Below are 25,632 nucleotides of genomic sequence, written 5' to 3'. Positions count from 1 at the left end.
GCCTGTAAAATAAGCTGAAATTGACTAAAGTAATAATAAATAAAAATTTTATGAAAATCATTACATTATTTTCTAATTCTGGTTCAATAGAAATATTTTTTCAAAAAGCAAACAAAAAAGATAATTTATGACATATTACATCACTCAGAAACTAATATTTAATTGAACAATGCTTTAATGTTTCCGCTCCAGTCAGGTGTTTTCTGTTCCTCTCAGTCAGATTTCTGCACCTGTTGACAGGTATTTTGTCCCACTGTTCAACAGAAAAGTGCTCTAATTTGTCCAGGACCAATTTTTTTTTTTTTTTCTTTCTTCAACTCAGTTAAATGAAAAAACAGTGTCTTATATTACTAAATTATATTCTTGCAAATTTTTAGTTATTGTTCCTTTTTTAAGTCTCCAGTTATTTGAGTGACTGTTGTAAATTCAGCCTTTTCTTTAATGAAAGGGGCTGAATACATATAAGCACAACAGTATATTTTATTGTAATAAGAGATGTTCAGGTTCCTGTAGAGGTGTCTGGCTTTGTTTTTATAATCTTTCTTCTTAATAATCTTGTCAGCTCCCTCTTTAAGTCTAAACGTGTTCAAATTTTGTTCATGCCTGATAAACCTGGAGTTCACTTTCTGCTGGTTTTACTAAAGACTGCATCTTTAAAGTCGTAGATGAGTTCATGTCAGCTCAGAGGAGTTTCTACTGCAATTTTTCACTTATTTTCATGTTTTTTTTTCTTGTGGAAAATATTTCCAAATGAAGGAGAAATCCCAAACAACTGAGGATTCGAAGAAAGCTAATAGAAATGCTGTATATCATTCAGCCTTCAGGGAAAAATATGCATTACACACCCACAATCAGCTCCATTTAAACATGTTGAAGGGTCAAAGTAACTATTTTCTGACTAATAACTAATGAAGGCGTGAGCAGAGTTAAATGTTGATCATGATAATAATTTAACAGAATATAAAAACAAAAGCAGACACTTAATAAAAGAAAACAGGCCTTCTTGTTGTCACTTGTGGGTCTCTGCTTCCTGACTTCTACTCCTGTGTGACATGTGGACACAACTCTTATAAACACTCACATTTCTGGTCTGCCGTCGCACCATCATTACTTTCATCTGTCATGTCAAACGCTGAAAGGAGAAATAAATGTTATTTTGCTGATTACATCTTCACAAATATGTCCCGTTTAATGCACATTATATGGCATCAAGTCTTCTAGTCTTCATTTTAAAGATAAAACACAAGCTTTCACACACCCACATATGTAACATAACAATTTAAAACATACACCTGATCAAATATGGCTTGCATGTGCAGGTTTTTTTTATTTGTTTTTGGCCCATATTTGGCCTTTTCCTCAGCGTCGACCTCATGAGAGTGTGGCTGCCAAAACTCGGCCACATGACCATGTGGCCCACTTGGCCCACTTGGCCCATTTGGCCCACACAACACTTGCCAATGCCGTAACTGAGCTATGACATCCTAGAGGAGCCTACAGGGGGCATCTCAACCTCACCTCTAATCACCTGCTGAGTTTTCTTGGTCCTGGTTCACCCTTTCCTGCATCATTTGGCTCGGTCTCCTAACTAGCCTCTCTCATTCACTTTCCCTCACCCATCCAACGTTTTCTTCCTCATCCATCCCTCCACAAGCTGTCATCCTCTGCATCCATCATCCCTTACCCCACATCAAGTCTTTCTTGTCATTTCTTATGATGTCTGTCTGTTTCTCTTGTTCAGGTACCATCTGAAAGGGGTTATAACAACCTGAAAACCTGAGTTAACCCCCACCATGACAATCCCCCTTCTCCCAGCCCTCAATTACGAGACACCCTGGATCAACCAATCAGAGGACTTCAGCTCAGTAAACATGTAATGGATTACTGTGGTGCAGTTCTTGCTGCTAAAATAAGCAGAAAAAGTCTGAATCCTCTCATGTCAGTTCACAGCAGTATCATAAAGCTGTTGTTGCTGTTTGCATTAGTTTACAGTTCTCTATACATTTCATAGAGAACTGTGACATGAGCACGAGCAAGATTAATCCAACAATATCTCTGTTATTGATCAAAACTACTTTTTTTTGCTTTTTTTTTTATCAAGTTTGACCCTGAGCTCTGTCATTAGCTGCAGCGTTCAGTCATTTTCCGTGCTTTTCTACTGCGAAGCATGAAAGGTTATCCCATAAAACAAATGTTTTTCTTCCGTGTTTTCATACCGGGGTTAACTATCCCACTGTCGGCACGCTCCCTGAACTCATCGTCTTTCAGCTGGGCGGCATCTTGGGACAACACCTCCTCCTCTTCTTTCTGAGTCTGACAATGAAGAGAATCAGGAAAACAGTGTCACAGTTCAGTCTGCTTAAAATAACCTAGTTTATAGGACACTCTGTCCCTTGTTTTACTGCTGACTTCTCTGTTTATTGTGTTGGAGCTTGTAAAACAATAAAGACAAAGTCAGACAGCTTTACAGATGGAGTTGAATAAGAAGAAGACGGTGTGAGAAGCAGAGCTGCAGCTCATGTTGAGCCAGTCTTACTTTGGATTGTTCCATCTGGTAGTTGCTGATGAGCTGAGCATAGCGTCCACTGGCTCTCATCAGCGTCCGGTGATTTCCAGCTTCCCGGACCTCCCCGTCCTCCAGCACCAGGATGTCATCGCAAAATTCCAAGTACTAAAGACCGAAGAAAGGACACACATGTAAACAAAAGCAGCTCAGCTCTGCAAAACGATCCCTACAGACCAGTCTGAATAGGAGTTGCATCTACTGGCACATTTAGGGCTCCTTTCTGATCCTTATCTGGTAGACATTTGCAATACTTTCCACCATTCATGATCACCACAGCACCATGTGACGCGTCAAGTAGCTCTCTGAGGAAGTGCTGATGCAAACTATTACGGTACATAAACCACCCAGCACGATGGTTTGCAGATTGTTTTTTTTTTTTTTTTAAATAATTATTAAAATATACTAGTACAAATGGCACCACCCATTGTCTAAAGAAGAAGCAAATTCACAGACAAGCTTTGTTGTCTTTACAAAATCTAAAAAATTCAGCTTTGATCACAGCAGCATGCACAGAAAAACCTATCAGGGTAATCACCCCTCCTTTAAATGACACTTTTTAATAAACTGGGAGCTGAGGAGAGACAGTTTTCCAGTTCTGGAAGAGAAATCTGTGTCCATTTTGTTGTTATGCCAGACTGCAGCTTCTAAGCTGTCAGTGGTTGTTGTTTGAGTCTCGTCTTGTTCCATGTTCCTGCTGAAAGAACTGCTTTCCTCCCAGGCAAACATGCTGCAACGATGTATGTCCTCAATCGTCTAACATATGGGACAATGTATAGCCATGAATGGTATCTTATATCATTATTAACCTGAAAACCAATGTTAACTTCACAAACACAAACCTTTAACAGCCTGGATGTTCGTTATGATCTTAGCATGTAAAATCAGATGTCAGCTTTTCCCAAAAGCAGCTATGAACTCATGTGACCCCTGAACATGTATCAGCTGTCTTTATGGCCTCCTGAGTTAAATAGTCCTCCATTATTTCTCACGCTGTACCACCTGAGGGTTCAGAGGTCACATACTCTGGTTTCCTTACTGGTCCTTTTAATACTAATAGCCCATTTCCACTGGCACTGTTGGTCCGCTTGAAACAAACCCAGGTCTGATTCTGCGTACAGTCTGGTCTGCTTGAAGAGAGTCTGGCTGCAGACCTCCACTGTGGGGATAATTCTGCTCCACACTCAGGACACCTCCACCATCGGGCTGGAAGAAACTAGCTTTCCTTCACCCGCCCCGCCCTCACCCAACGCAACTATATGAAGTAGAAGGTTTGAAACATAGCATAAGGAAACTAAAAAGACCAAGATAAAGACAAACATTTTAAGTTGTACAGATGCGTAGAGCCATCACCAACATGGAAAAAATAGCACCTTAACACGTGATAATGTGACAGTTTTATTATAAAAACATGAAACGTACCACGTTATTTCATGTTAAGTATCACGTGATAACCTGATAAGGTCCCTTTTTTCATTTGGGTGACAGCTCTACGCTTATGTAATGTTGAATACATTAAAAACTAAACAGCAATGAGCAGAACGTCACTATGGTAACCTAAACCAAAGCCAAATATGAATAAATAAATAAATAAATAAATAACAAACTATAACTCTGCTGTCATTAGTAAAAACATAAGTAAGGATTAAACAACTCAGATCTGTGAATGACATGGTTTACATGGTGCATTAAAATCCTGTGATGTACAGATCCACGTTGTTTAATCTGCTTATACCATGTAAAGTGATGTTTTTTGTTTTTGTTTGTTTTTTCTTGTATGAGTTTTTTTTTTTCCCACAAAACTTAATAGTTGTTTCCCTTTTGGCTTGTCCCTCGAAAGGCATCGTCACAGCGATTCATCGCACAGTTGAACTTTGAGCTCATGTTTTACACCCTCCAACCCTCTGCATTAATTCTGGCTTGGGACCCCCCCCCCCACCCCCCACCCTAAAAAAAATCATTCCCCCGTCAGGCCTGCAGCAGCATACGGGGGTTAGGACTTGAACCACAGTTCATGCTAAACTATAGGAACTATTTTATGTTGGTATCAATGTACTTTTTATGTTGAAGTTGGGAGATTGATTCCAGGCTTTCCCTGACTATGTGCTGAAGTGTCCTTGGGCAAGGCACTAAACCCCAAGCTGCCCCCTGATGTGCCTATCGGGTGTGTATGTAAGTCACTTTGGATAAAAGTGTCTGCAAAATGACTGTAGAATAGAATAGAATAGAATAGAATAGAATAGAATAGAATAGAATAGAATAGAATAAACAATTGTTTTTAAAGCTAGCTGATCTGAACCCATTGATTAAGATGTCGCTATGGTAACGCCCATAACAGAGTCATTTAACTTGCCGAACTACGTGTTTAAATAAACAAAAACAATGCAGCCATTTGGCGTTAAAATTCTCACTGACCGTAGTATTAACTAACTAAAAATAACATTCAGATAGAGTCTTACTGCTCCACCACGCGTATTCAGTGGAGGTGTCATACAAAGTTATCAAAATTTTACACATTTGGGCCGAATTTATATTGTTCATTTCTTATATTTATTTGCCTCTTCCTGCTAAACAGCCAAGAATGAGAAAATTGTTGTTGGAAAAAGCTGCGAACAAGAAAAGCATTCAGAGAGCGCAAACCTTCGCAACGGCATTCAAATAATTCCTGGATCCAAACGGTGATCCGGATCACCACCAAAACAAGTCAGTTCTTTCTTTTCACATTTCCAACAACTCCTGAAAATTTTATTAAAATCTGTCCTTAACTTTGAGTTATCTTAAACACAAACAGATAAACGCCGGTAAAAATATGACCTCCTTGGTGGAGGTAAGAAAAAAGCCTCAGATCATGGAATGAGCAAGGGGGGAACATGGCGCCACTTTCACATCTTGCAAGCTCCCCAACATCCCCTACCCCAGCTTTACATAAAGTTGCACATGAATCTACAAGTTACAACTCTAAGTTTTTATAGCATTTAAGAGTATTTCCCAACGGTTCTTGGAGTGAAAGAAGTAAGTTTAATTTATATAGCACATTTAAGCACAGTAAATACTGACTAAAGTGCCTTACAGAGTTAAAAATACCATAAAAGAAAAATAAAAACAGGCAAACACAACAACTAAAAAGGGAAAACACATACTCAAATGAACCCTATTGACAGACATGTAGTTAATATGTGGAGAAGTCCAGGGAGTAAAGGTTAGGTATCATAAATATTGTTGAAACATCTGAGGGTTTCTTAACAACAAGAAGAAAAACTGAATATATTTTTACCTAAACTAAAGTCATGTCAGTGGACTTTACCTGCAGCTGGTGTGTAACAAGTATGACAGATTTTCCTTGGAGCTCCTTCTTTATACATTCTTCAAAAATGTGTTTTCCCACATGAGCATCGACGGCAGACAGCGGATCATCGAGGAGGAAGATGTCCTTGTTGGAGTAGACGGCTCTGGCCAGGCTGATCCTCTGCTTCTGTCCCCCAGACAGATTCAGGCCCCGCTCTCCGATCTGACACCAAAACAGCAAAAACTTACTTTAAGTTCAGGACTTCACATTTACTAAAATGTTATTTACTATAATTTAATTTCATCCATTGGTTCTCTTTTGTTTTCTTTTTTAAAGCTTTTTTAAAACTGTGTTTGTTTGTAAATCATATTTAAGTATCTTGTAAGTGCTCTATATATAAAATGTTTTATTGTTATTTAATATCAAAGCAGAAATATAAAAAATGACAATAAATTCCACCCAATTAACCAACAAAAATGAATACCACATTTTTTACATGCAATAGTTTACTCCTACAGACAAGTACAGAGACATTTTGTCTCAATCTTATTTCACCTTTTATTTAGTTTATTTTATCTATTTTATAGACATTTATCAAATATATTGTTATGTTTATACTATTCTGTAATAATTGACTACATATTGTTTCTTGTCCTGTTTATCACAGAGGTAAAGTTGGTAAATATGTTACTGTATATGAACTTTTAGACTATATTGTTTACTCTTCAGTGAGTGGCAGTGTGTTGGGTGACTCTCGTGTCCATTGAAGTGGTAAAATTTTAAAATATACCATAATCAATTATGAATATAGTAGAAAATAGTGTTTCAATAGGTGACACAATGCATCAGAAGGTTAATGCAACTAAGTGTCTTTTTATTTTAAGTGCAATTTCTGAATCAGATTCTTGCCTTTCTGTCACTGAACAACTTATTTTCTGTAATTTGTTATAACTGTAAGTGAACAGCTCTGTCATTTATTTGTTACAGATTAACATGAGTTTATTGTCATCTGGGTGTCATTCGGTCGTGTTGAAAAGTAACTGATTCTGTTAAAGAAGCAGCATATTAATCAAACTGTTCGGGAACTGCACTGAATAAATAACAGGTCTGATGAGTCAGCTTAATAAGAAAAATAACAACTTTGTTAACCAGGAATAAAAATGAGTCAACTTGCAGGAGCACAGGCTTTGACCTGCACAAGCGCTCTCATTCAGCAAACAAACACACATGAAGGCCAGCGGGGTCTGGGGATCCGTCAACCCGATAGACCTCTGGTTTTAACTTTGCAGTTACACTCAGTCGTTGTTTGGTAACTTTAGGGAACAAAATGCTGTAATTAGATCCAGGCAACAAAACCGTGTCCTGAAGGTTCGGAAATCTCATGATTCTGAACCATAAAGGCTCCTGATGGGTGCTTCCAGACCTGTTGCCATTCACATTTCTCACAGAGTTTCTGCTTCTGAGCTGAAGCAGGTTCTTTACAGACTGGTATGCACAGAAGCAGAAGGTTTCATTTGATTCTCTTTGACAGATGATGCTTCTGCAAACTGAGTATCCCTACATACAGTTACCTAACAGAGCATGTTTATGATCCTCTATAAGAAATATAGGACTTACCTCAGTTTGATCACCGTATGGGAGTATTTTCAGGTCAGCTCTGAGACTGCAGACATCCAAAACTCTGTCATATCTGCAGAGTAGCATGACAGCAAAAAATATCCTTTTTTTTTAAAAACTTGACAACAGCATTGAGTCATTTCACACAACTTAATAGATCTGTTCACTTGCTTGTTATACAAACAGTTAAATCAGCCAATGACATGGCAGCAGCTGAATACATTTAGTCATGTAGACATGACGGACAACAGTCTAAGAGAAAGAAAATATGCAGGGAGCTGCAGTTTTCTGGATAAATACATCCTGCTTGGTAAGAAGGTAACAGAAAGTTAAACAACCAGCTGAAATAGCCAGAATAGCATCTCTGAACACACCACACATCCAACCTTAAAGCAGATGTGAAAATCTTCCAATCTAATATTACTGCATGCAGCAATAATAATAAATGATACTGCTTTGACTCAAGGACGCAGGTTTATATTTAAATGACTATAATCATATTGTTTCCATATACAACATGTAGTTTTGCTCTGGTAGACGGTGGCTGGTGGTTTATGAGACGCCACATCATGTGATGGTAACTCCCTCTCCATGAAGTCTGTGTGCTGTGTGCAGATCAGCAGTCGGTGTTTCGCCATCTCTGGCAGCATGAGCCGGCTTTGCGATGATAAAGCTGTCAGATAACGGAGACGACCTCTGCTCGTGTTTGACTAACTTGCCAGATGAGACTTCACAGAGATACGAGGAACTTTCTCCCAGTTAAACTCCCAGTTAAACCTTTTTCAGGTGAGATAACCTTCAAAGCCGCATGTGTAAAAAAAACAAAAAAAAAAAAAAACATCTAAGCCTTGTTTTATAGTCTGTGCAGGTCAGAGGTGACAGATGAGCGGCGTGACGTATGTGGCGGCAGGAATCTGAGTGTGTAAATACTTGGCCTGATCCAGAGGTTCCCCCATCAGGATATTCTCTTGAACAGTTCCGTGGAAAATCCAGGCCTGTTGGGAAACGTAGGCGAACGTCCCATCAACGGTGAGGGAGCCCTGAAGAAGGTGCATCTAAAAGGCAAAAATAACACGAGATGAGAAACTTCTTTTATTAGATATAAAGAAAACAACCAATAAAAGTATTTTAGGACTTGAAAAGACAGGAAATATGTGATTAGGATTAAAGCAAAAGCAACCTGTTCCAAAATGCTGGAGATCAGTGATGTCTTCCCACTCCCGACGTTCCCACAAACACCAAGCAGGTTCCCCTGCAGGACATCACACACTCATCATTAGTTCGTGTTAAACAGAGTCCAGGAAACCTGATTAATCTTCATCAGAGGAGCAACGCGCCTTCGGCAGGGTGAAGGAGATGTTTCTCAGGGTTGGGAGGGTGTTTGTCTTTCCATTCTGGGATATCTCATCTGTTTTCTGCTCCTTTCCCCCATTAACCTGGCTGGCTGGCTGGAGCGGCGGGCTGCTTGGTTTGCTCCAGGAAAGCGTGGCGTTCTTCATCACTATGGCTGAGCTGCCGTCTTTCTTTTGGATCAGATACGGCTCTGGATTCTGGATCAGCAATATTTTCTGAAACAGACATATGTTGAGTTCATTAGGTATTTTGTTTTATTAAATTTTATTTGATCTTTTTAAAATAAGTTTGTTTTATTTTATTTTTCAAAATTTAATTTAATTTAATTTAACAATCTGTGGTGGACTGGCGAGCTGTACAGGGTGTACCCCGCCTTTCGCCCAAAGACTGCTGGGATAGGCTCCAGCTTCCCCGTGACCCTTCATTGAACAAGTGGTTAGGATAATGAATAAATGAAAGAATTTAATAATTAAAGATATACTAATTAAATAAATTATCAATATTTAAAAATATAAAATATTCATAATTATTGAAGATTAATTCAAATATCAAAACATATAGAGGAAATTAAGTTGATGTAAGCTGAAAGTGTTTGGTGTTTTTAGGTGTCAGCATGGACTCTGTTTCTGTTGCTAACTAAAATCTTACCTCCTGTTAACCCATCAGCATGTGTGTTTTAGTAAATAGAGTAAAAGTAGAAGATTCTACCCGTAATCGTGAAATGGACACGGCAGCTTCAGCCAGCGCCTTCACAGACAAAGGCATGAGAGCGAGACAAAACCTCATGGAGTTGAAGATGGCGATGGTGGTGAAGGCCTGGTGATGGAAGAGAGAAACACTCAAACAAAACATAAGAGGATGATGGAAAACACAGACAGCTGATGTGTTGAACTCTGTGAGAAATGTTCATGCAGAACTTTCTGCAACAGTTCTGCTAAACTCACTTCAGACGTGTTGAGCTGCAGTCCCAACAAAGTGTGCACCAGGAAGGTGAGGACGGTTGCCATGGTGGGGATGATGCTGGTGATGCTGGTGTTGGCATTCTGGACGTAACTCACCCACTTTATTTCTCTCTTTTCCCTTTTCCTTAAACCTGTAGGAAAGCAGATAATGGCTTATTTTACTTGAAGTAAATCTGCATCGAGATAAGAACTTTCACAGTTGCCCCTTTTTATCCTGATGAATGCCCTTTTATCACTGGTAGATATTTTGTTTTCTTCAATGTGAAACAAAACCATATGAAAGCTTTAAACCTCGAGGGCCTCACAAAATGTGCACCACTGACAAGAGGCCTTTCCAAATGTTTGCAAGCATGTGAAATATCAAAGAATTTCTGCTTAATCTTTCCTGATTTACGTAATAATCCCACCTGCTACATCCAAACTTCAACATGAATTTGAAATGTAAACGAAGGTGATGAGACATGTTAAGATAGACTCTGCTGCACCCGCTCAGAGCAGTGGGGCATGATGGCGACAGCGTGGTTGTTCAGAATTTATGACCATTTATACAAATGTCTCAGCATGCGGTGCTTAATGTGAACCTGAACAGGATGCAACACTTAGCAGATGATGTAAACCAAATGGGAATTCAGCGTTTTGAAGCAGAAAAAGAGCAGTTTTTACATTTTATTGAGAATATCAGCCTCTTTTGAAATGGGTCCAAATAACAAGTTCAATTTTTACTGTGTTGCATCATTTTGAACCAAGGGGTCTATGAGGACGCAGGGTCCACATGTCCTGGACCTTCAGCTGGCCTAGTTCAACTGAACCTAACCCGGACGTTCTTGCTAAGTGGTAACATGATGGAGATTCAGTAAGGATAGATTGAGAGACAATGCTTCACTGAGGTGGGCAGGCTGGATGCTCGGAGCTAAAGGGATCACCAGTCAGATGGCTGGGATCACATGAATTCATGCCAAACTTTATTCAATTTAAAGGTATTTTGAAAAATATTTTGCATAAATACAGGACAGTAACACTTTGAATTATGTACGTATGTATGTACGTGTATGTGTATAAATATGTGTGCATATATACATATATATATATATATATATATATATATACATATATATATATATATATATATATATATATCTATATATATATATATATATATATATATATATATATATATATATATATATATATATATATATATATATATATATATATATATGTATAAATGTATAAATGTATGTGAGTGCATGTATGTGTATACATACATGCACCTCTCCAGGTCGGGAATATGATCCAGCACCAAGTGGAGAACAAGTATCTCAGGTTTTGTTCATGAGTGAGGGAAGGATGGAGTGCCAGATTAGCAGGTGGATCGGTGCGGTGCTTGCAGTGAGGCAGACTCTGCATCAGTAAGTCGTGGTGATGAAAAAACTGAGCCAAAAGGTGAAGCTCTTCATTTACCAGTTAATTTACATTCCTACCCTCACTTGTGTTTACGAGCTGTGGGTAGTGACTGACAGAAGAGGATCGGGAATACAAACGGCTGAAATGACTTTTCTCTGAGGGGGGATTCATCCAGGAGGGGCTCAGGGCATCGAGAGGAGCCAGATGGTGAGAAGACCTGGGCATGTCCCTCTGGGAGGGACACAATTACATCTTTTGGCTGGTGAAAGTGGCTGGGAGAGGGAAGTCTGGGCTTCCCTGCTTAGGCAGCTGCTCTGGATGGATGGATGGATGAATGATGGATGGATGGATGGATAGATGGATAGATGGATAGATGGATGGAGGGATGGATAGATGGATAGATGGATGGAGGGATGGATAGATGGATGGAGGGATGGATAGATGGATAGATGGATGGAGGGATGGATAGATGGATGGAGGGATGGATAGATGGATGGAGGGATGGATAGATGGATAGATGGATAGATTGATGGAGGGATGGATGGATGGGATGATCTATAGCTTGGCTGTACATCAATTTTTTTGTATTTTTCCAAACAAGGAATAAGGCAACACTATACTATACTATACTATACTATACTATACTATACTATACTAATATAATAATGTAATTTAATATAATATAACATAATATAAATACCATACTATACTATACTGTACTGTACTATACTATACTATACTATACTAATATAATAATGTAATTTAATATAATATAACATAATATAAATACCATACTATACTATACTATACTGTACTGTACTATACTATACTATACTATACTATACTATACTATACTATACTAATATAATAATGTAATTTAATATAACATCATATAAATACCATACCATACTATACTATACTGTACTGTACTGTACTATACTATACTATAATATACTACACTATACTATACTATACTATACTATAATATAATAATATAATAATGTAATTTAATATAATATAACATAATATAAATACTATACTATACTATACTATACTATACTATATGATATGATATGATGATATGATAATGTAATGTAATATAAAATAATACAATATACTATAATATAATGTACTATTACAGAATAGAATAGAATAGAATCTAATTTAAAGTAATGTAATATAATATAATGTTTTGGAGGATGTGACCCTGTAAAGCTGTCTTGGCATATTTTTTATTCACACTGTGATGGTGACAGAAGCCTGTTACTGATCCATAAAGCTGATGCAGGTGCATTAAAGCTGGGAAACAACTATAACCTGCAGCGTATAGCACTAAAGTCCAGGTGTTTGTTGTGGGAGAAAACTTGTTTAATTCAGTACAGGCATCCCCAGCCTTTGTCCTCGAGGACCGGCGTCCTGCAGGTTTTCCAAGTGTTCCTGCTGGAACACACCTGAGTCAGACTCGGACAAGTTCTGCACATGTCTGCTAGATACACATTGATTTAAATCAGGTGTTGTGTAGCAGGGACACATGGAAGACCTGCAGGACACCGGTCCTTGAGGACCAAGATTGGGGATGCCTGATCCAGTAGCAAACCACGGAGTAACTGACCTGCAATCTTCTTCTCGAAGGATTCCTCCCAGGCGTACATCTTGATCAGCTTGATGCTGTTGAGAATCTCATTCACTGTGCGAACGCGGCTGTCGGTTATCTGCATGGCTTTCGATCTGAATTTGTTGATAAGTTTGGCCAAGAAAAACTGCAGTGATAAAGGAACACAAATGCATTTCATCTAAAGTCACCTTTAGGGTTTCATCATAGATAGTAGGAAAAAGACAGTAAGCCGTAAAACAAAGTCAGGAAAAAAGGGGGAAATAAAAAGGTCAATTTAGAGATTTTATAATAGTGATACATTAATCATGATTTAAATAAGCTGGTCAGCATTCAGATTTTTTATCATGTTATGTTACTGTTATGTTGTCATCTGTACAGGACGCCAGACAAAAAGGAGCCTTTTGGACCAAACCTGATGCATTAACAACATAGACTGTATGTGAAAGATGGACGGAGCCTCCAGCGGTTAAAAGTGAAGCCTATGCTGAAGTGCATAGAACTGCAGTTCCCCCTAGTTCCACTGGGGGCTGCAAAACAGAAAGAATCCCCATAGACTCCCCTGTTAAAAAGACCAACAGCAGAAATAAACGGAACAGAACGGAGAACAGAAGAAGAGATGTTCACAGACACTCTGTCCTCCTCCTCATCCACCCCTGGTCCCCTCCAACATGACTCACCGTCTCCCTGGAGTTTGTGTGTCTTGTTTGAGTTTGTGCTTCAGTGTACGAGGTTTTTTTCTCTCTCTCTTCGGACTGCATCATCTAGTGGCGCGGCCCGGAGTTACATGACCTTTTTCCCCTCGACCCCATGATCCTAATGTATCTCTGTTCTTACCTGTTATAAGGCGGCGCCAGTGAAAAACTGGTTGCGTGGCTTAAGCTTTAGCTTGGTTCTGCATTCTTCTTTTGTCATTAATGTCACATGTCTGTATTGCTAACCTTGGACGAGCTGGCTTGAACTGTGAATTTCCCCTTTAGTATCTGATTGATTGATTTACCGTCATGACAACTGTGGGGGGAGTGAATTTTTTTTAACTCGTCCATTTAAAAGTAATTTAATCTCGAAGTTCAGCATATTTAGGGGCGTGTCCTTTTGATTGACAGGTACCCGATCTCCCGCTTCAAGTAAGAAGAACGTAAAACAACCGCGGTTTTTAGCCGGTTAACAACGTGACTAAACTTTAGCCCGTTTACCCCCATTAGCTGGTTAGCTCCTGTTATCTAGCAACAGAAAGCTCGGAGTTATCTAGATGTCAATCATCCACCATGATGCTCACAGCCCCCCTCTCAGCTCCACCTCTTTGCCCATATCTATATTTTCCAGGTGAGACGACGTGCATGCCTCTGCCAAGATGGCGGTGGTAGGAACCGCCCACCGAGCTTCAACTTAACTCTTCAGAAACCTACAGCTGACGTCACGGAGGCTCCGTCCATCTTTTTATATAGTCTATGATTTACATCTAATAACACCAGGTTATAAACTAATCAATGATAATGAAAACAATAACAAAATAATAAAATAATAAAAAACATTCTGATAAATATCAAACCTGAATGTTTTGTTGGATAATTAATTACATTTTGCATGTTTCCTTTTTAACTGGCTTAACTATAAAATGGCTGACCTGTACGGGGACGAAGATGAGGTAGGTGCAGACTCCCGTCAGCGCCGTGTAGCCCAGGATGTAGCAGGCGTACACAATACACACGATGAAGAGGACGGGCGTGGACAGCGTGAAGCTCCCAAACAAGACCGCTTCAAACAATCTGTGTCCATCGTTGGTCAACACATTTATCATCTGGATGATGAAAGCAGAGAAGAAGAACTTCAGATAGATGCGCTGGTGGAAGAAAACATCACAACTCTGACCTTCTGAAATGAATCCAGGTTGATTTAGTTTGTTTCCTACCTCTCCCATTGAAAACCCGCTGTGCAGCCGCAGAGAGATGGCTTTCTGAAAGGCCATGGAGGAGAAGGCGCCTTTCAGCCTGACTGCCGTACGCAGGTTGATCGCCCACAGCAAGGATATGAAGAAAGCTTTGCAGAACTCTGAGGTGAACAGAGCGAAGGCCAAACCAACACCATGGGTCACGGTGGACTTTTCTGGGTAATCAATATAGTTCAAGATCTCATAGACCAGGACAGCCTGAGCAGACAGAGAGGAGAGGAGGTCTGAAGGCTTCTACAGATAATCAGGGCAGCTGCAGATTGTTATTAATAATTATAATTCCACTAATTATGAAACATGGGAATGACTGTATGTAGAGAGAAAACTGTATCATAAAGACACGTGGTACATTTTACTGAAGTTCTTATGATAGTAGAGAGCTCACGTTATTAACATACAAAACTCAAAACATGGAAAAGAAGACAATACAATGGCTACAGTTACATGATATTTTTTCATTTGGAATTAATAACTCGGAATTAAATCATATGGAATTAATGTATAATCCAAAGAGTTTACATGAAAATAATAATTCCGAATGAAGGTTTACATGAAACATGTCTTCACTTTAGAGCGGCGGGTTGGGAAGGGTTCTGATTGGACAGAGGGTGCACGTGACGTATGACATATACTGGAAATAAACAAATGTGGCTCCCTGCTTTTCATCTTTTCAGTTGTAACTTGTAAAAACTACATAATAAGTACCAGTTTCTATTTTTATAATAAAGGTGAAGTAGCAGCTCAACACGAGCACACTACTTCACTTTTTGCAGCAACTAAGAAAAAGAAAGATAGACCACCGAACACAGGAGGCAAAACAACGGGCGTCATCGGGACAGAACAAGGTAACGAGCATGTGCAGAACGACCGGAACTTACCTTAAAGCGTAATGAAGGTTTACATGACAGAGGAATTAAATAGTTCGGAATTAAAATGCCAATAAACCAGCCACTTACATCAGAATTCAGTTTAATTCCGAATAGAAATTTGCATTAGGAATTAAGTGTTTACATGGTCATTTTTCATCAGTGTAAAGCGGAATTAACTTTTATTTGGAATTAAAGAGGAATTAAAACTCCCATGTAAACATAGCAATTGTGTTTCAACCAGAAGTATGGACGTGCGATGGGTCAGGTAATTTGTTTTAACCCATTACTACCCGCACCTGGCAGTAAAATGTTTACACCACCGTAACATTTACCCGACTGAAAGAAGGAAAAAAAAAACACAGGAGTGCTTCGTTGTCGCTTGTGTGCTGTGAGATATCGATGCTAACAAACAACAAAATTAAATCCAGTTTATTAGTCAGGTAAAGCTGCATGTCAAACACAACCACGAGTTTCTTCTTTACTACTTTGTATTTTCATCCTAACACATTGTTTATATGCAAGGTGTGGCTATCAGGTATGCGCTGCTGGAGGGGGATGAGGGGAGCCGGGAGAAGAAGCTTTCAAAATATAAGAAATTAACAACTCCATTTTGGTCCGAACGTTTTGATTGGTCAAAGTTTTAACAGAGTTACAGTAAACTGAGGGGTCTAACTATATTTACCTCCGCCAAGGAGGTTATGTTTTACCTGCCGTTTATCTGTTTATCTGTTTGTTTTAAGATAACTCGAAAAGATTTGGACAGATTTTCATGAAATTTTCACGAGTTGTTGGAAATGTGAAAAGTAAAAACTGATTTAATTTTGGTGGTGATCTGGATCACCAATTGGATCCAGGAATTTTTTTAAAGGATTCTTTACATTGTAAGGAAGGGCCATTGGCCATTGGCGGAGGTTTGTGCTCTCCAAGTGCTTTTCTAGTTCTTATTGTTCATGATTACAAAATGTACAGACGACTATCAGGACAAGGAACCACTTGACCCAAAGTGAAAAACTGTCTCTGAGCGAGATAACCTACCCCAGCTTAGGCAGGTTAGGAGATGTTTTCCAAGAGTATTTTTACTATAAACTGCGTAAAATCTCTTTCACACCCCGATAGCAGTCAATGCTCGGACACAAAAATAAAAAAATATCAACTGTGGAATGGACAGGACAGAAGAAACACCATCCAGTTTTTTTAATTAGCACATTCAAAAACAGTTGGATGATGATATGTCCATCAACCTCAGCTGCCATGTGTCCCTCCCCCCTCAACCTGTCTACACATGCCCCTCTTCCTGCACAAATCACACATTCACAGGGGCCTGGAGCTCTTGTGAAGGCAACACCTTTATGTGTTGCCTTTACAAATGTGAGACTTTTCACAAATAAGGAGAATAAAGTTATTACCCATTTGCTTAAAACTCAGCTTCTCTTGAAAATATGAATTTTTAATGAATTAAAAAGTTCATTTAGGTGTTGACAGAGAGTGTCAAGTAGACAAAAAAAAAAAAAAAAACAAACCACAATATGGAAAAATGCTCCCAGGGTCAGAGAATCACAGGAACCTCCAGGGACCAAGGTGTCAAGGTTATTTCTTTTAAAACTTTAAAGCTCGACCCAATAAAAGATGGCGAGAAGATTTTATTTCATTGCATTCCTCAAAATCAATTTAATTTAAATGGATTTTAGTGGACAATTAATAGACAGACACATTAATATTGTAAAGTCAAGACATAGTAATGTCTGGAAAACACATTTAAAAGCATTGACACAATCAAACAGTTAACATATGTTAGTGCTGGTTATGTTTTTGTACTGGGGAGGGGCCAGCAGCCCTTGCTGCTCATTGATAAGAGCACATGATACGTGCTTGTCTCCCTGAAGGCAGAGTATGTAAGATAATCAATGTTTTCAATATAAATTACCTTAAATGACTAAAATAATAATTAGAGAGTTTGTTAAACATGTAGGTTTCGGTCCACATATAAATTGGTCTTATATGATGTTTTATTAAATGACAAAGTTAATGATCTTTCTTCAACTTTGTAATGAGTTACCCTGAGGATCCGTAATTCAGCCACACACAGGGAGTTCTGGACAAATGACCAGTTTGTTGGTGGAGGAGTATGAACAGAAGATCAGTCCAGGGGAGTGGTCTGCAGAAGAAACCAGGCAACAGCTGGGAGGTAAACAGGATGGCAAAATACTCATCCAGGCAAAGACAAGGCTCAGAGATCCAAAGACAGGCAGGGTCGGTAACCAGAAGATCCGAAAGGTAGCGGTATCCGTCGAGGGCAAGGCAAGGAGGGTAATCCAGGGGCATGAAGCAGAGGGTCGGCAACTGAGGAACAATCCGTAGAACGCTGGAACAAAACTAGACATAGGTCTGATTATTATCTGGCAGAAAAGGAGGGATTGGAGGGAGCTTAAGTAGGCAGTGAGAGAAAAGGAAACCAGGTGAACTGAATGAGGTAGCAGAGGCAATTAGGAAGCCAGCAGGTGGATCGAGTAATCAATGATGAGCGCCAGGAGATCAGGGTGGCAAAAACATGACAGTACCCCCCCCCCTCAAGGTCCGGCACCAGACGGACCACCAGGCATGTCAGAATGGCGGAGATGAAAATCCCGAACAAGGGACCCATCCAAAACAAAACGAGCAGGAACCCAAGAGCGCTCCTCCGGCCCATAACCCTCCCAGTCAACCAGGTACTGCAACCCACGGCCCCGCCGCCGGGAGCGGAGTAGACGACGAACAGTGTAGGCAGGCCCCCCATCAATGAACCGGGCGGGAGGAGGGGGCCCGGAGGGGGGTGCAAACTGGGAAGAGAACACAGGTTTGATACGGGAGACATGGAAAGTGGGGCAAACCCGCAGGGTCCTAGGCAGTCGAAGACGTACAGCCATGGGGTTAACCACCCTGGTTATAGGGAAAGGGCCAATGAAGCGAGGGGCCAACTTGCGATTCTCAACCCGAAGGGGAAGGTCCTTGGTTGACAACCACACCTCCTGCCCCACTTGATACTCCGGTGCAGCAATCCGCCGACGATTAGCAGCCCGAGAATACACTGCAGACGTCTTCAACAGGGCACAACGAGCCCTCCGCCATACACGCTGACATCTCAGTGCTGCTGAGTGAGCCGAGGGGACTGTGATGGCAATCTCCTGTAGATCAAAGACTGGTGGCTGGTATCCATACACAGTGTAGAACGGAGAGAGCCCTGTGGAGCTGGAGGGGAGCGAGTTAAGGGAATATTCCACCCAAGGAATGTTCTGCGACCACATTGAGGGATCCCGTTCACACAACATACGTAGCTTAGTCTCCACCTCCTGGTTGACCCGCTCCGTCTGTGGATGATACCCAGAGGAGAGACTCACTTGGATCCCAAGAAGGTTGCAAAACTCCTTCCAAAATCGAGAAACAAATTGGGGACCTCTGTCAGAGACGATGTCATCCGGAAGTCCATGTAAACGAAATACCTCCCTGGCAAGGATCTCCCCTAATTCCTTAGAGGACGGCAACTTGGCAAGAGGAACCAAATGAGTCATTTTGGAGAAACGGTCAACTATGGTAAGTAGTACTGAATGATTCTTGGAGTTGGGCAGACCTGTGATGAAATCCATTGACAAATGAGACCAAGGACGACGTGGAATTGGGAGCGGACGCAGAAAACCAGCTGGCGGTCGAGAAGACTTAGCTTGGGAACAGACACGGCAAGCAGCGATGAATTCCTTGACGTCCTGGACCAAGGTCTCCCACCAGAAGCGACTCTGTACTACTGACAGAGTCTTGGTCACACCTGGGTGACAAAATAAACGAGAACTGTGACAACATGACAGTACTCTGGGACAAGGTGCACTGGAACAAAGAGGCGACCCTGGGGACAGTTCTCAGGAATCTGGTGTTGTTGTTGGGCCTCCCTTATCTCTCTCTCCAAACCGAGTCTGACGACCCCCAGCCGGACAGAATGGGGAAGGATGTAGTCATTCTGACCCTCGGACTGTCCCTCCTCTGGAACCTCATGAAGCTTTGAGAGAGAATCCGGCTTGGTGTTCTTAGTTCCTGGTCTGTAGGATAGGGAGAAGTTGAATCTGCTGAAGAACAGGGACCATCTAGCCTGTCTGGGATTGAGTCTCTTAGCCGATCGTAGGTACTCAAGGTTCTTATGATCCGTCCACACAATGAATGGGTGCTTAGCCCCCTCCAGCCAGTGCCTCCACTCCTCGAGTGCCAGTTTAACGGCCAGGAGCTCGCGATCTCCCACATCATAATTCCTCTCGGCTGTGGAGAGACCTCTTGAAAAGAAGGCACATGGATGAGTCTTGCCATCAGAAAACCTTTGACTTAGAATAGCCCCCACTCCTGCGTCAGAGGCATCCACTTCAACAATAAACTGCCGATCAGAATCCGGTGCGTGGAGGACAGGTGCCGAGGTGAACAAGTCCTTTAAGCGAGAGAAGGCACGGTCCGCCGCTGTGTTCCAAATAAACCTGTTCTTAGATGAAGTAAGAGCATGCAAAGGTGAGGCGATGGAACTGTAATTTCTTATGAACCTCCGATAGAAATTGGCAAAGCCTAGGAATCTCTGAAGTTGCTTACGAGACTGGGGAACCGGCCATTCCTTCACCGCTGAAACTTTGCTGAGATCCATGGACAGTCTGTTGGGCGAGATGACATAGCCCAGAAACGATATAGAACTTCGATGGAACTCACACTTCTCTGCTTTTACAAAAAGGTTATTCTGTAAAAGACGGAGAAGGACAGTGCGGACATGGCTCTGGTGCGTGGGGAGGTCTTTGGAAAAAATCAAAATGTCATCAAGATAAACAAAAACATATAGTCCAACCATATCTCTGAGAACATCATTAATTAGGGACTGAAAAACTGCAGGAGCATTAGTTAGGCCAAAAGGCATGACAAGGTACTCGTAGTGCCCTGTGGGTGTATTAAATGCAGTCTTCCACTCATCTCCCTCTTTGATGCGGATGAGGTGATAGGCATTTCTGAGATCCAGCTTGGTGAAGATGGTGGCACCTTGAATGAGATCAAAAGCAGTGTTCATAAGGGGAAGAGGATAACGGTTCTTTATAGTTATGTCATTTAGTCCTCTGTAATCAATGCATGGTCTTAGAGTTCCATCCTTCTTTCCTACAAAAAAAAAAAAAAAAACCCTGCAGCAGCAGGAGATGAAGAGGGGCGTATTATTCCAGTCTTAAGTGCCCCTTCAATGTACTCCTTCATGGCATGAGTCTCAGGTCCTGACAAGGAGTATAAACGGCCCTTGGGAGGGAAGGTACCGGGTAAAAGATCAATGGAGCAGTCATAGGGACGATGTGGAGGAAGAGAAGTTGAAGTGCTTGTTGAATACCTGCTTGAGGTCGTGATACTCAGGAGGAACCTTAGAAAGATCTGGGTAGGTCTCCTGACGAACTGGTTCAGCGGAGGGTGAATTAGCCGTTAGAAGACATGTGGAATAACAAGAGGATGACCAGCTCAGGACCTCACTTGTCCTCCAATCAATGTGCGGATTGTGGTGAAGCAGCCATGAAGCACCAAGAATAATGGGTAGCTCAGGGGAATGGATGACAAGGAAGGATACCATCTCCTGGTAATTTCCTCCAACAATGAACGAGAGGCGCAGTCTCTTCCGTGATCTGGTGCAGCACGTGACCATCAAGTGCAAATACTTTCTGCTTCTTAGAGGTGGGTAGTAATGGAATGTTAAGAGATCTTGCCAAGCCCGCATCAATGAATTCCGTATCAGCCCCAGAATCGATACATGCCATAACCTGCTCAGGAAGACCATTTATAAGGAGTTGTGCCTGTAACGAGACTAAAGAGGATTTCACCAACTTCTGACTCAGTAGGAACCTCCTCTCTCCTACTGAGTCCGGTCTTTTAATGGACACCGGTGAACCAGGTGCCCGCTCTCTCCGCAATAGAAGCACAATCCCTCCTTTGAACGTCGTGCCCTCTCTTGTGGTGTCAGGCAGGTCCGTCCAATCTGCATGGGAACCACAGGGTCCCCTACTGGAGCTGGAAATACAGGAGATTGTGCCAGGGGATTACATTGTGACACGGGCCTTAATGTAGTGCGAAGGCTGTTAGAGGTTCGGCTCCTCTCCACTCTGCGTTCGTGAAGCCTCTGATCGATCCTGGAGGAGAGCATCTCCAGCTGGTTCAGACATCTCGGAGCTTCCCGGGTAGCCAGTTTGTCCTTAATCTCCTCATTAAGTCCTTGATAGAAAGCGTCACATAACGCCTCATCATTCCAGCGGCTTTCTGCTGAGAGTGTATGAAAATCTATTATATAGTCAGTAACCCGCCTCTTGCCTTGCTTTAGGGCTAACAGACCCCGGGCAGCCTCTCTCTCTCAGGTGGAACTGGGTCAAAGACTCTGATGAGCTCCCTTGTGAAGTCCTTGTAATTATAGCAGATGAGCGAGTCTCTCTGCCATTCAGCCGTTCCCCACAGCTTGGCTTTCCCTGAAAAAAGTGAAATCATATAGGCAATCCTAGCCCGTTCTGACGGGAAGGAAGAGGGCTGCAATTCAAAATGGATCTCACACTGGGTAATGAAGGGCCGACACTGACTCCGCTCACCTGAAAATACCTCTGGAGGAGTCAGACATGGTTCATGGCGAGGTGAGACTTGGCAAAGAGACGATGATCCAGTAGCTTGGACAGAGGCACCTTCCAGTGGAGCTGCAACTGAGGAGAGGTTAGATAACATAGTCATCATGTCCTGCATACTTGATTCCAGTTTGGTGATGGACTTCTCAACACATGAGCGCCACTCCTGTGTGGACGATGGATCCATGTTGGCCAGATAATACTGTAATGAGTTACCCTGAGGATCCGTAATTCAGCCACACACAGGGAGTTCTGGACAAATGACCAGTTTGTTGGTGGAGGAGTATGAACAGAAGATCAGTCCAGGGGAGTGGTCTGCAGAAGAAACCAGGCAACAGCTGGGAGGTAAACAGGATGGCAAAATACTCATCCAGGCAAAGACAAGGCTCAGAGATCCAAAGACAGGCAGGGTCGGTAACCAGAAGATCCGAAAGGTAGCGGTATCCGTCGAGGGCAAGGCAAGGAGGGTAATCCAGGGGCATGAAGCAGAGGGTCGGCAACTGAGGAACAATCCGTAGAACGCTGGAACAAAACTAGACATAGGTCTGATTATTATCTGGCAGAAAAGGAGGGATTGGAGGGAGCTTAAGTAGGCAGTGAGAGAAAAGGAAACCAGGTGAACTGAATGAGGTAGCAGAGGCAATTAGGAAGCCAGCAGGTGGATCGAGTAATCAATGATGAGCGCCAGGAGATCAGGGTGGCAAAAACATGACAAACTTTTGGGTTTCGTAAAGCTTGTAGTACCTTTTTCCACCATATAATTTCATTTCAACTTTTTTTATTCTCTTCTCAATTGTAGTACATTTCATGTAAAAGAAGAGAAAATCAAGGTAGGAAGAGGAATTAATCTTATTAACCCGACCCCATTCTCATTTCAAAGTAAACCACCTGGATCGCCTCATCTACAGTGAACACTAAGAACAAAACACAGGCAGATACTTCTTGTTTCTGCAGAAAAATACTTCTTTTTTTTAACCCTTTTAAGAATTCTTTTTATACATTTTTAGTGTGTACTATATAAATTGAGAAGGATTTGAACAACTTTTAAAATCACTTTTAAGTGCGTTCCATTGTTTTACACCAACCACTGAGATTTGTTTGAGTGTAGTTTTTGCTAAAGGGTGTTTAAAATAACAATTTCGTCAATTTGTTTCATCATTTACAATAAAACAACTTTGTAGTCCCTGTGGCAACAAGAAATGGTTAGTTGCATAATTATTAATGTTTTCAACGCAACCAAGTCTTGCAATTTTAGCAGTCCCGACTTCCAAAACGATCCTGCTGTGTGCTCTTTAGGAGCAGTTTTATTGATTATTCTTATTGTCCTACATAAGTCTAAGCCGATTCTATTGCAAAGCGACGCTCATCAACGGATCAGAAGCTGCCTTTACCGAGAGGAGGATGGTGGATGGGGAAAAATTCATCATGTTTTGCTAGCCACTTTTTTCCATGAAGGTGGTCTGAAAATTCGCTAAATATTGTGCCAAAGTAGGTAAGCAGGCGACGCCGTAATAGCTGAGCTCTGACACGTGTGACAGTGTAATCTGTACCAGGAAATCATGCGCTGACAAACGTTCTGCGTTGTTTGGAAAGCAAACTACAATTAAAGTCATTTGTTTTGCTTCTTTGACTTTTATAAACCTGTTAATTTTTTTGTAACTAATTATTCATAATGTATGCGTTGAAGTTTTACCCCTAATTTTTAAGGTTTGTTACCATGTGATATGTGGTTGTAGCACAAACAGTAACCACCACAGGCAGAAGACAAGCATCGATTGTGTTCAACAGGGTTTTGAGCAAAGCCGGAGTGTATAATCCAGGTGCCATGAAGTAAAAGTCCTGTCCAGCAGCTTCTCCAACCAGTCACTAAACAATCTGATTTTAGTTAACTCAGCTCCACTGGGAGGTAGATGAGCCTGTTAGTAAAAACATCTGTTCTAAATGCATCATTATATCTGAAAACATGACTTTATGGCCCCTGGATTATATACCTCTGCTAAAAAGTGATGCAAAAGGTCTGAGAAACTGTATACATTAAATATTATACATGCTGAACTGAAGGGTTAATTTGTAAACAGCTAACAGAGAATAGCTACGCCCCAGTGGTTTGTCGTCGTTTGGAAAAGTTTCACGTCAGTCTCGGTGAGGAAACATGATCCAAAATTTTGTTTTAAAAAGACTAAATTTAATTTTTCCTCCAAGTTCCCATAAAGCTGAAAAGCTAAAACGGGAAACTCCATTAGCATGGACAATAAATGATTTACTGTGATTGTTACATTGGGACAAACATCAGATGGGGCGGCGGCAGACGCAGCTGCTGTCATGATAGAAATGATGACTCACCGGGCCGAAAAAGGCTCCCATCATAGCCAGGATGCCGATAAAGACTGACAGAATCAGCCTGGTTCTCTGAAAGCGGAGGACCGTTCGGAGCAGCGAGGCCTTTTCCAGACCTTTCTTCTCCACTTCTTCTTCCCAGAGTCTCTGCAGCCTGCAGAAACAGTGAGGGGGGGTTCATTTCCACAGGTCTGACTTCCAGCTGTTTATTTATCTGCAGAAAGACTCTCAGACCTTTCTCCACTGGTGTCTGCCACGTCATGCGGAGACAGGCTAAGAGAGGACAAGTCCAGCCTGTTTCTGAACATGGCCCACATCATGGGGGTCATCCAGGCAAAGGTTGTGAACGACAGGAAGCCGGCATTATCCACAGGATGGGATCTGAACATAAAGAATAAGGAAGCTCAGTTAACTGAAGGCATTAAACATCCAAAAATACACAAAGATTAAGTCGATGATCAACAAAACTGACTGCGAAGAGGACCAGCGAAAGGGTTTGAGGGTCTGCAGACTGCGGTGGTATTTTCCAAACGAGGAAGGTCGGCCTGTTGTATTGTTGGCTGCATCCATGTCTTCTGGACCAGACATCTCAGATCCAGTTCTCCATCGGACACCATCGTCTGTCTGGAGAATCAGAAAGCCAGAGATGGTTTCATCCCAGCTTACAAGTCTCAAAGAGCAGATCAAACAGTTGTGCAACAGAAACACAGGATGCAGGTGAAACAATGGGGGGAGGAAAGGAGACCAGGCCTGTTTAAAGTGTCTGGAACACTCTGGTAATGGCAGCTGTTTGTTCTGCGGACTTACAAAAGAGACTCGTCGAGCGCTGCTCTTCTCTAAAGAATATTCTGTCTTCATTTTGTCCTGAAATGAAAAAGATGGAGAGGAAGTATAATCCCAGCCAAAAGCAGCAAACAGAATGAGCCTGGAGGATGCCGTCACGTCTCAAACATGTCACATCTTTCGACTCGCACCGCCTGCAGATCCTTATTTTCACACAAATATTCAACGAAGGAACAAGGAAGTCATATAAAAACATTTAACATCTA

At 41.4% G+C, this 25,632-nt stretch overlaps 1 protein-coding gene across 1 annotated transcript in view; it reads right to left on the bottom strand.

The window, feature by feature from the left end:
• abcc12 (ATP-binding cassette, sub-family C (CFTR/MRP), member 12) overlaps nt 1–25,153 on the bottom strand; it is a gene marked incomplete at both ends in the record, with an annotated part of 28,739 nt that extends 3,586 nt beyond the window's left edge. Inside the window, 16 exons of the mRNA XM_079257005.1 lie at nt 1,082–1,132; nt 2,217–2,313; nt 2,537–2,671; nt 5,868–6,071; nt 7,467–7,539; nt 8,397–8,521; nt 8,647–8,718; nt 8,804–9,034; nt 9,528–9,635; nt 9,764–9,912; nt 12,798–12,945; nt 14,425–14,598; nt 14,710–14,946; nt 24,590–24,737; nt 24,818–24,964; nt 25,056–25,153. Of these exons, the coding sequence (XP_079113131.1) occupies nt 1,082–1,132; nt 2,217–2,313; nt 2,537–2,671; nt 5,868–6,071; nt 7,467–7,539; nt 8,397–8,521; nt 8,647–8,718; nt 8,804–9,034; nt 9,528–9,635; nt 9,764–9,912; nt 12,798–12,945; nt 14,425–14,598; nt 14,710–14,946; nt 24,590–24,737; nt 24,818–24,964; nt 25,056–25,153 (2,197 nt within the window). The remainder of the gene's footprint in view (nt 1–1,081; nt 1,133–2,216; nt 2,314–2,536; nt 2,672–5,867; nt 6,072–7,466; nt 7,540–8,396; nt 8,522–8,646; nt 8,719–8,803; nt 9,035–9,527; nt 9,636–9,763; nt 9,913–12,797; nt 12,946–14,424; nt 14,599–14,709; nt 14,947–24,589; nt 24,738–24,817; nt 24,965–25,055) is intronic.
• Between the last annotated feature and the right edge of the window lie 479 nt (nt 25,154–25,632).

Source organism: Telmatherina bonti, assembly GCF_933228915.1.
Source record: "Telmatherina bonti genome assembly, chromosome: 1".
NCBI classification, from domain to species: domain Eukaryota; kingdom Metazoa; phylum Chordata; class Actinopteri; order Atheriniformes; family Telmatherinidae; genus Telmatherina; species Telmatherina bonti.
The sequence above is the reverse complement of the archived record's forward strand: the minus strand, read 5'-3'. Positions and strand labels throughout refer to the sequence as shown.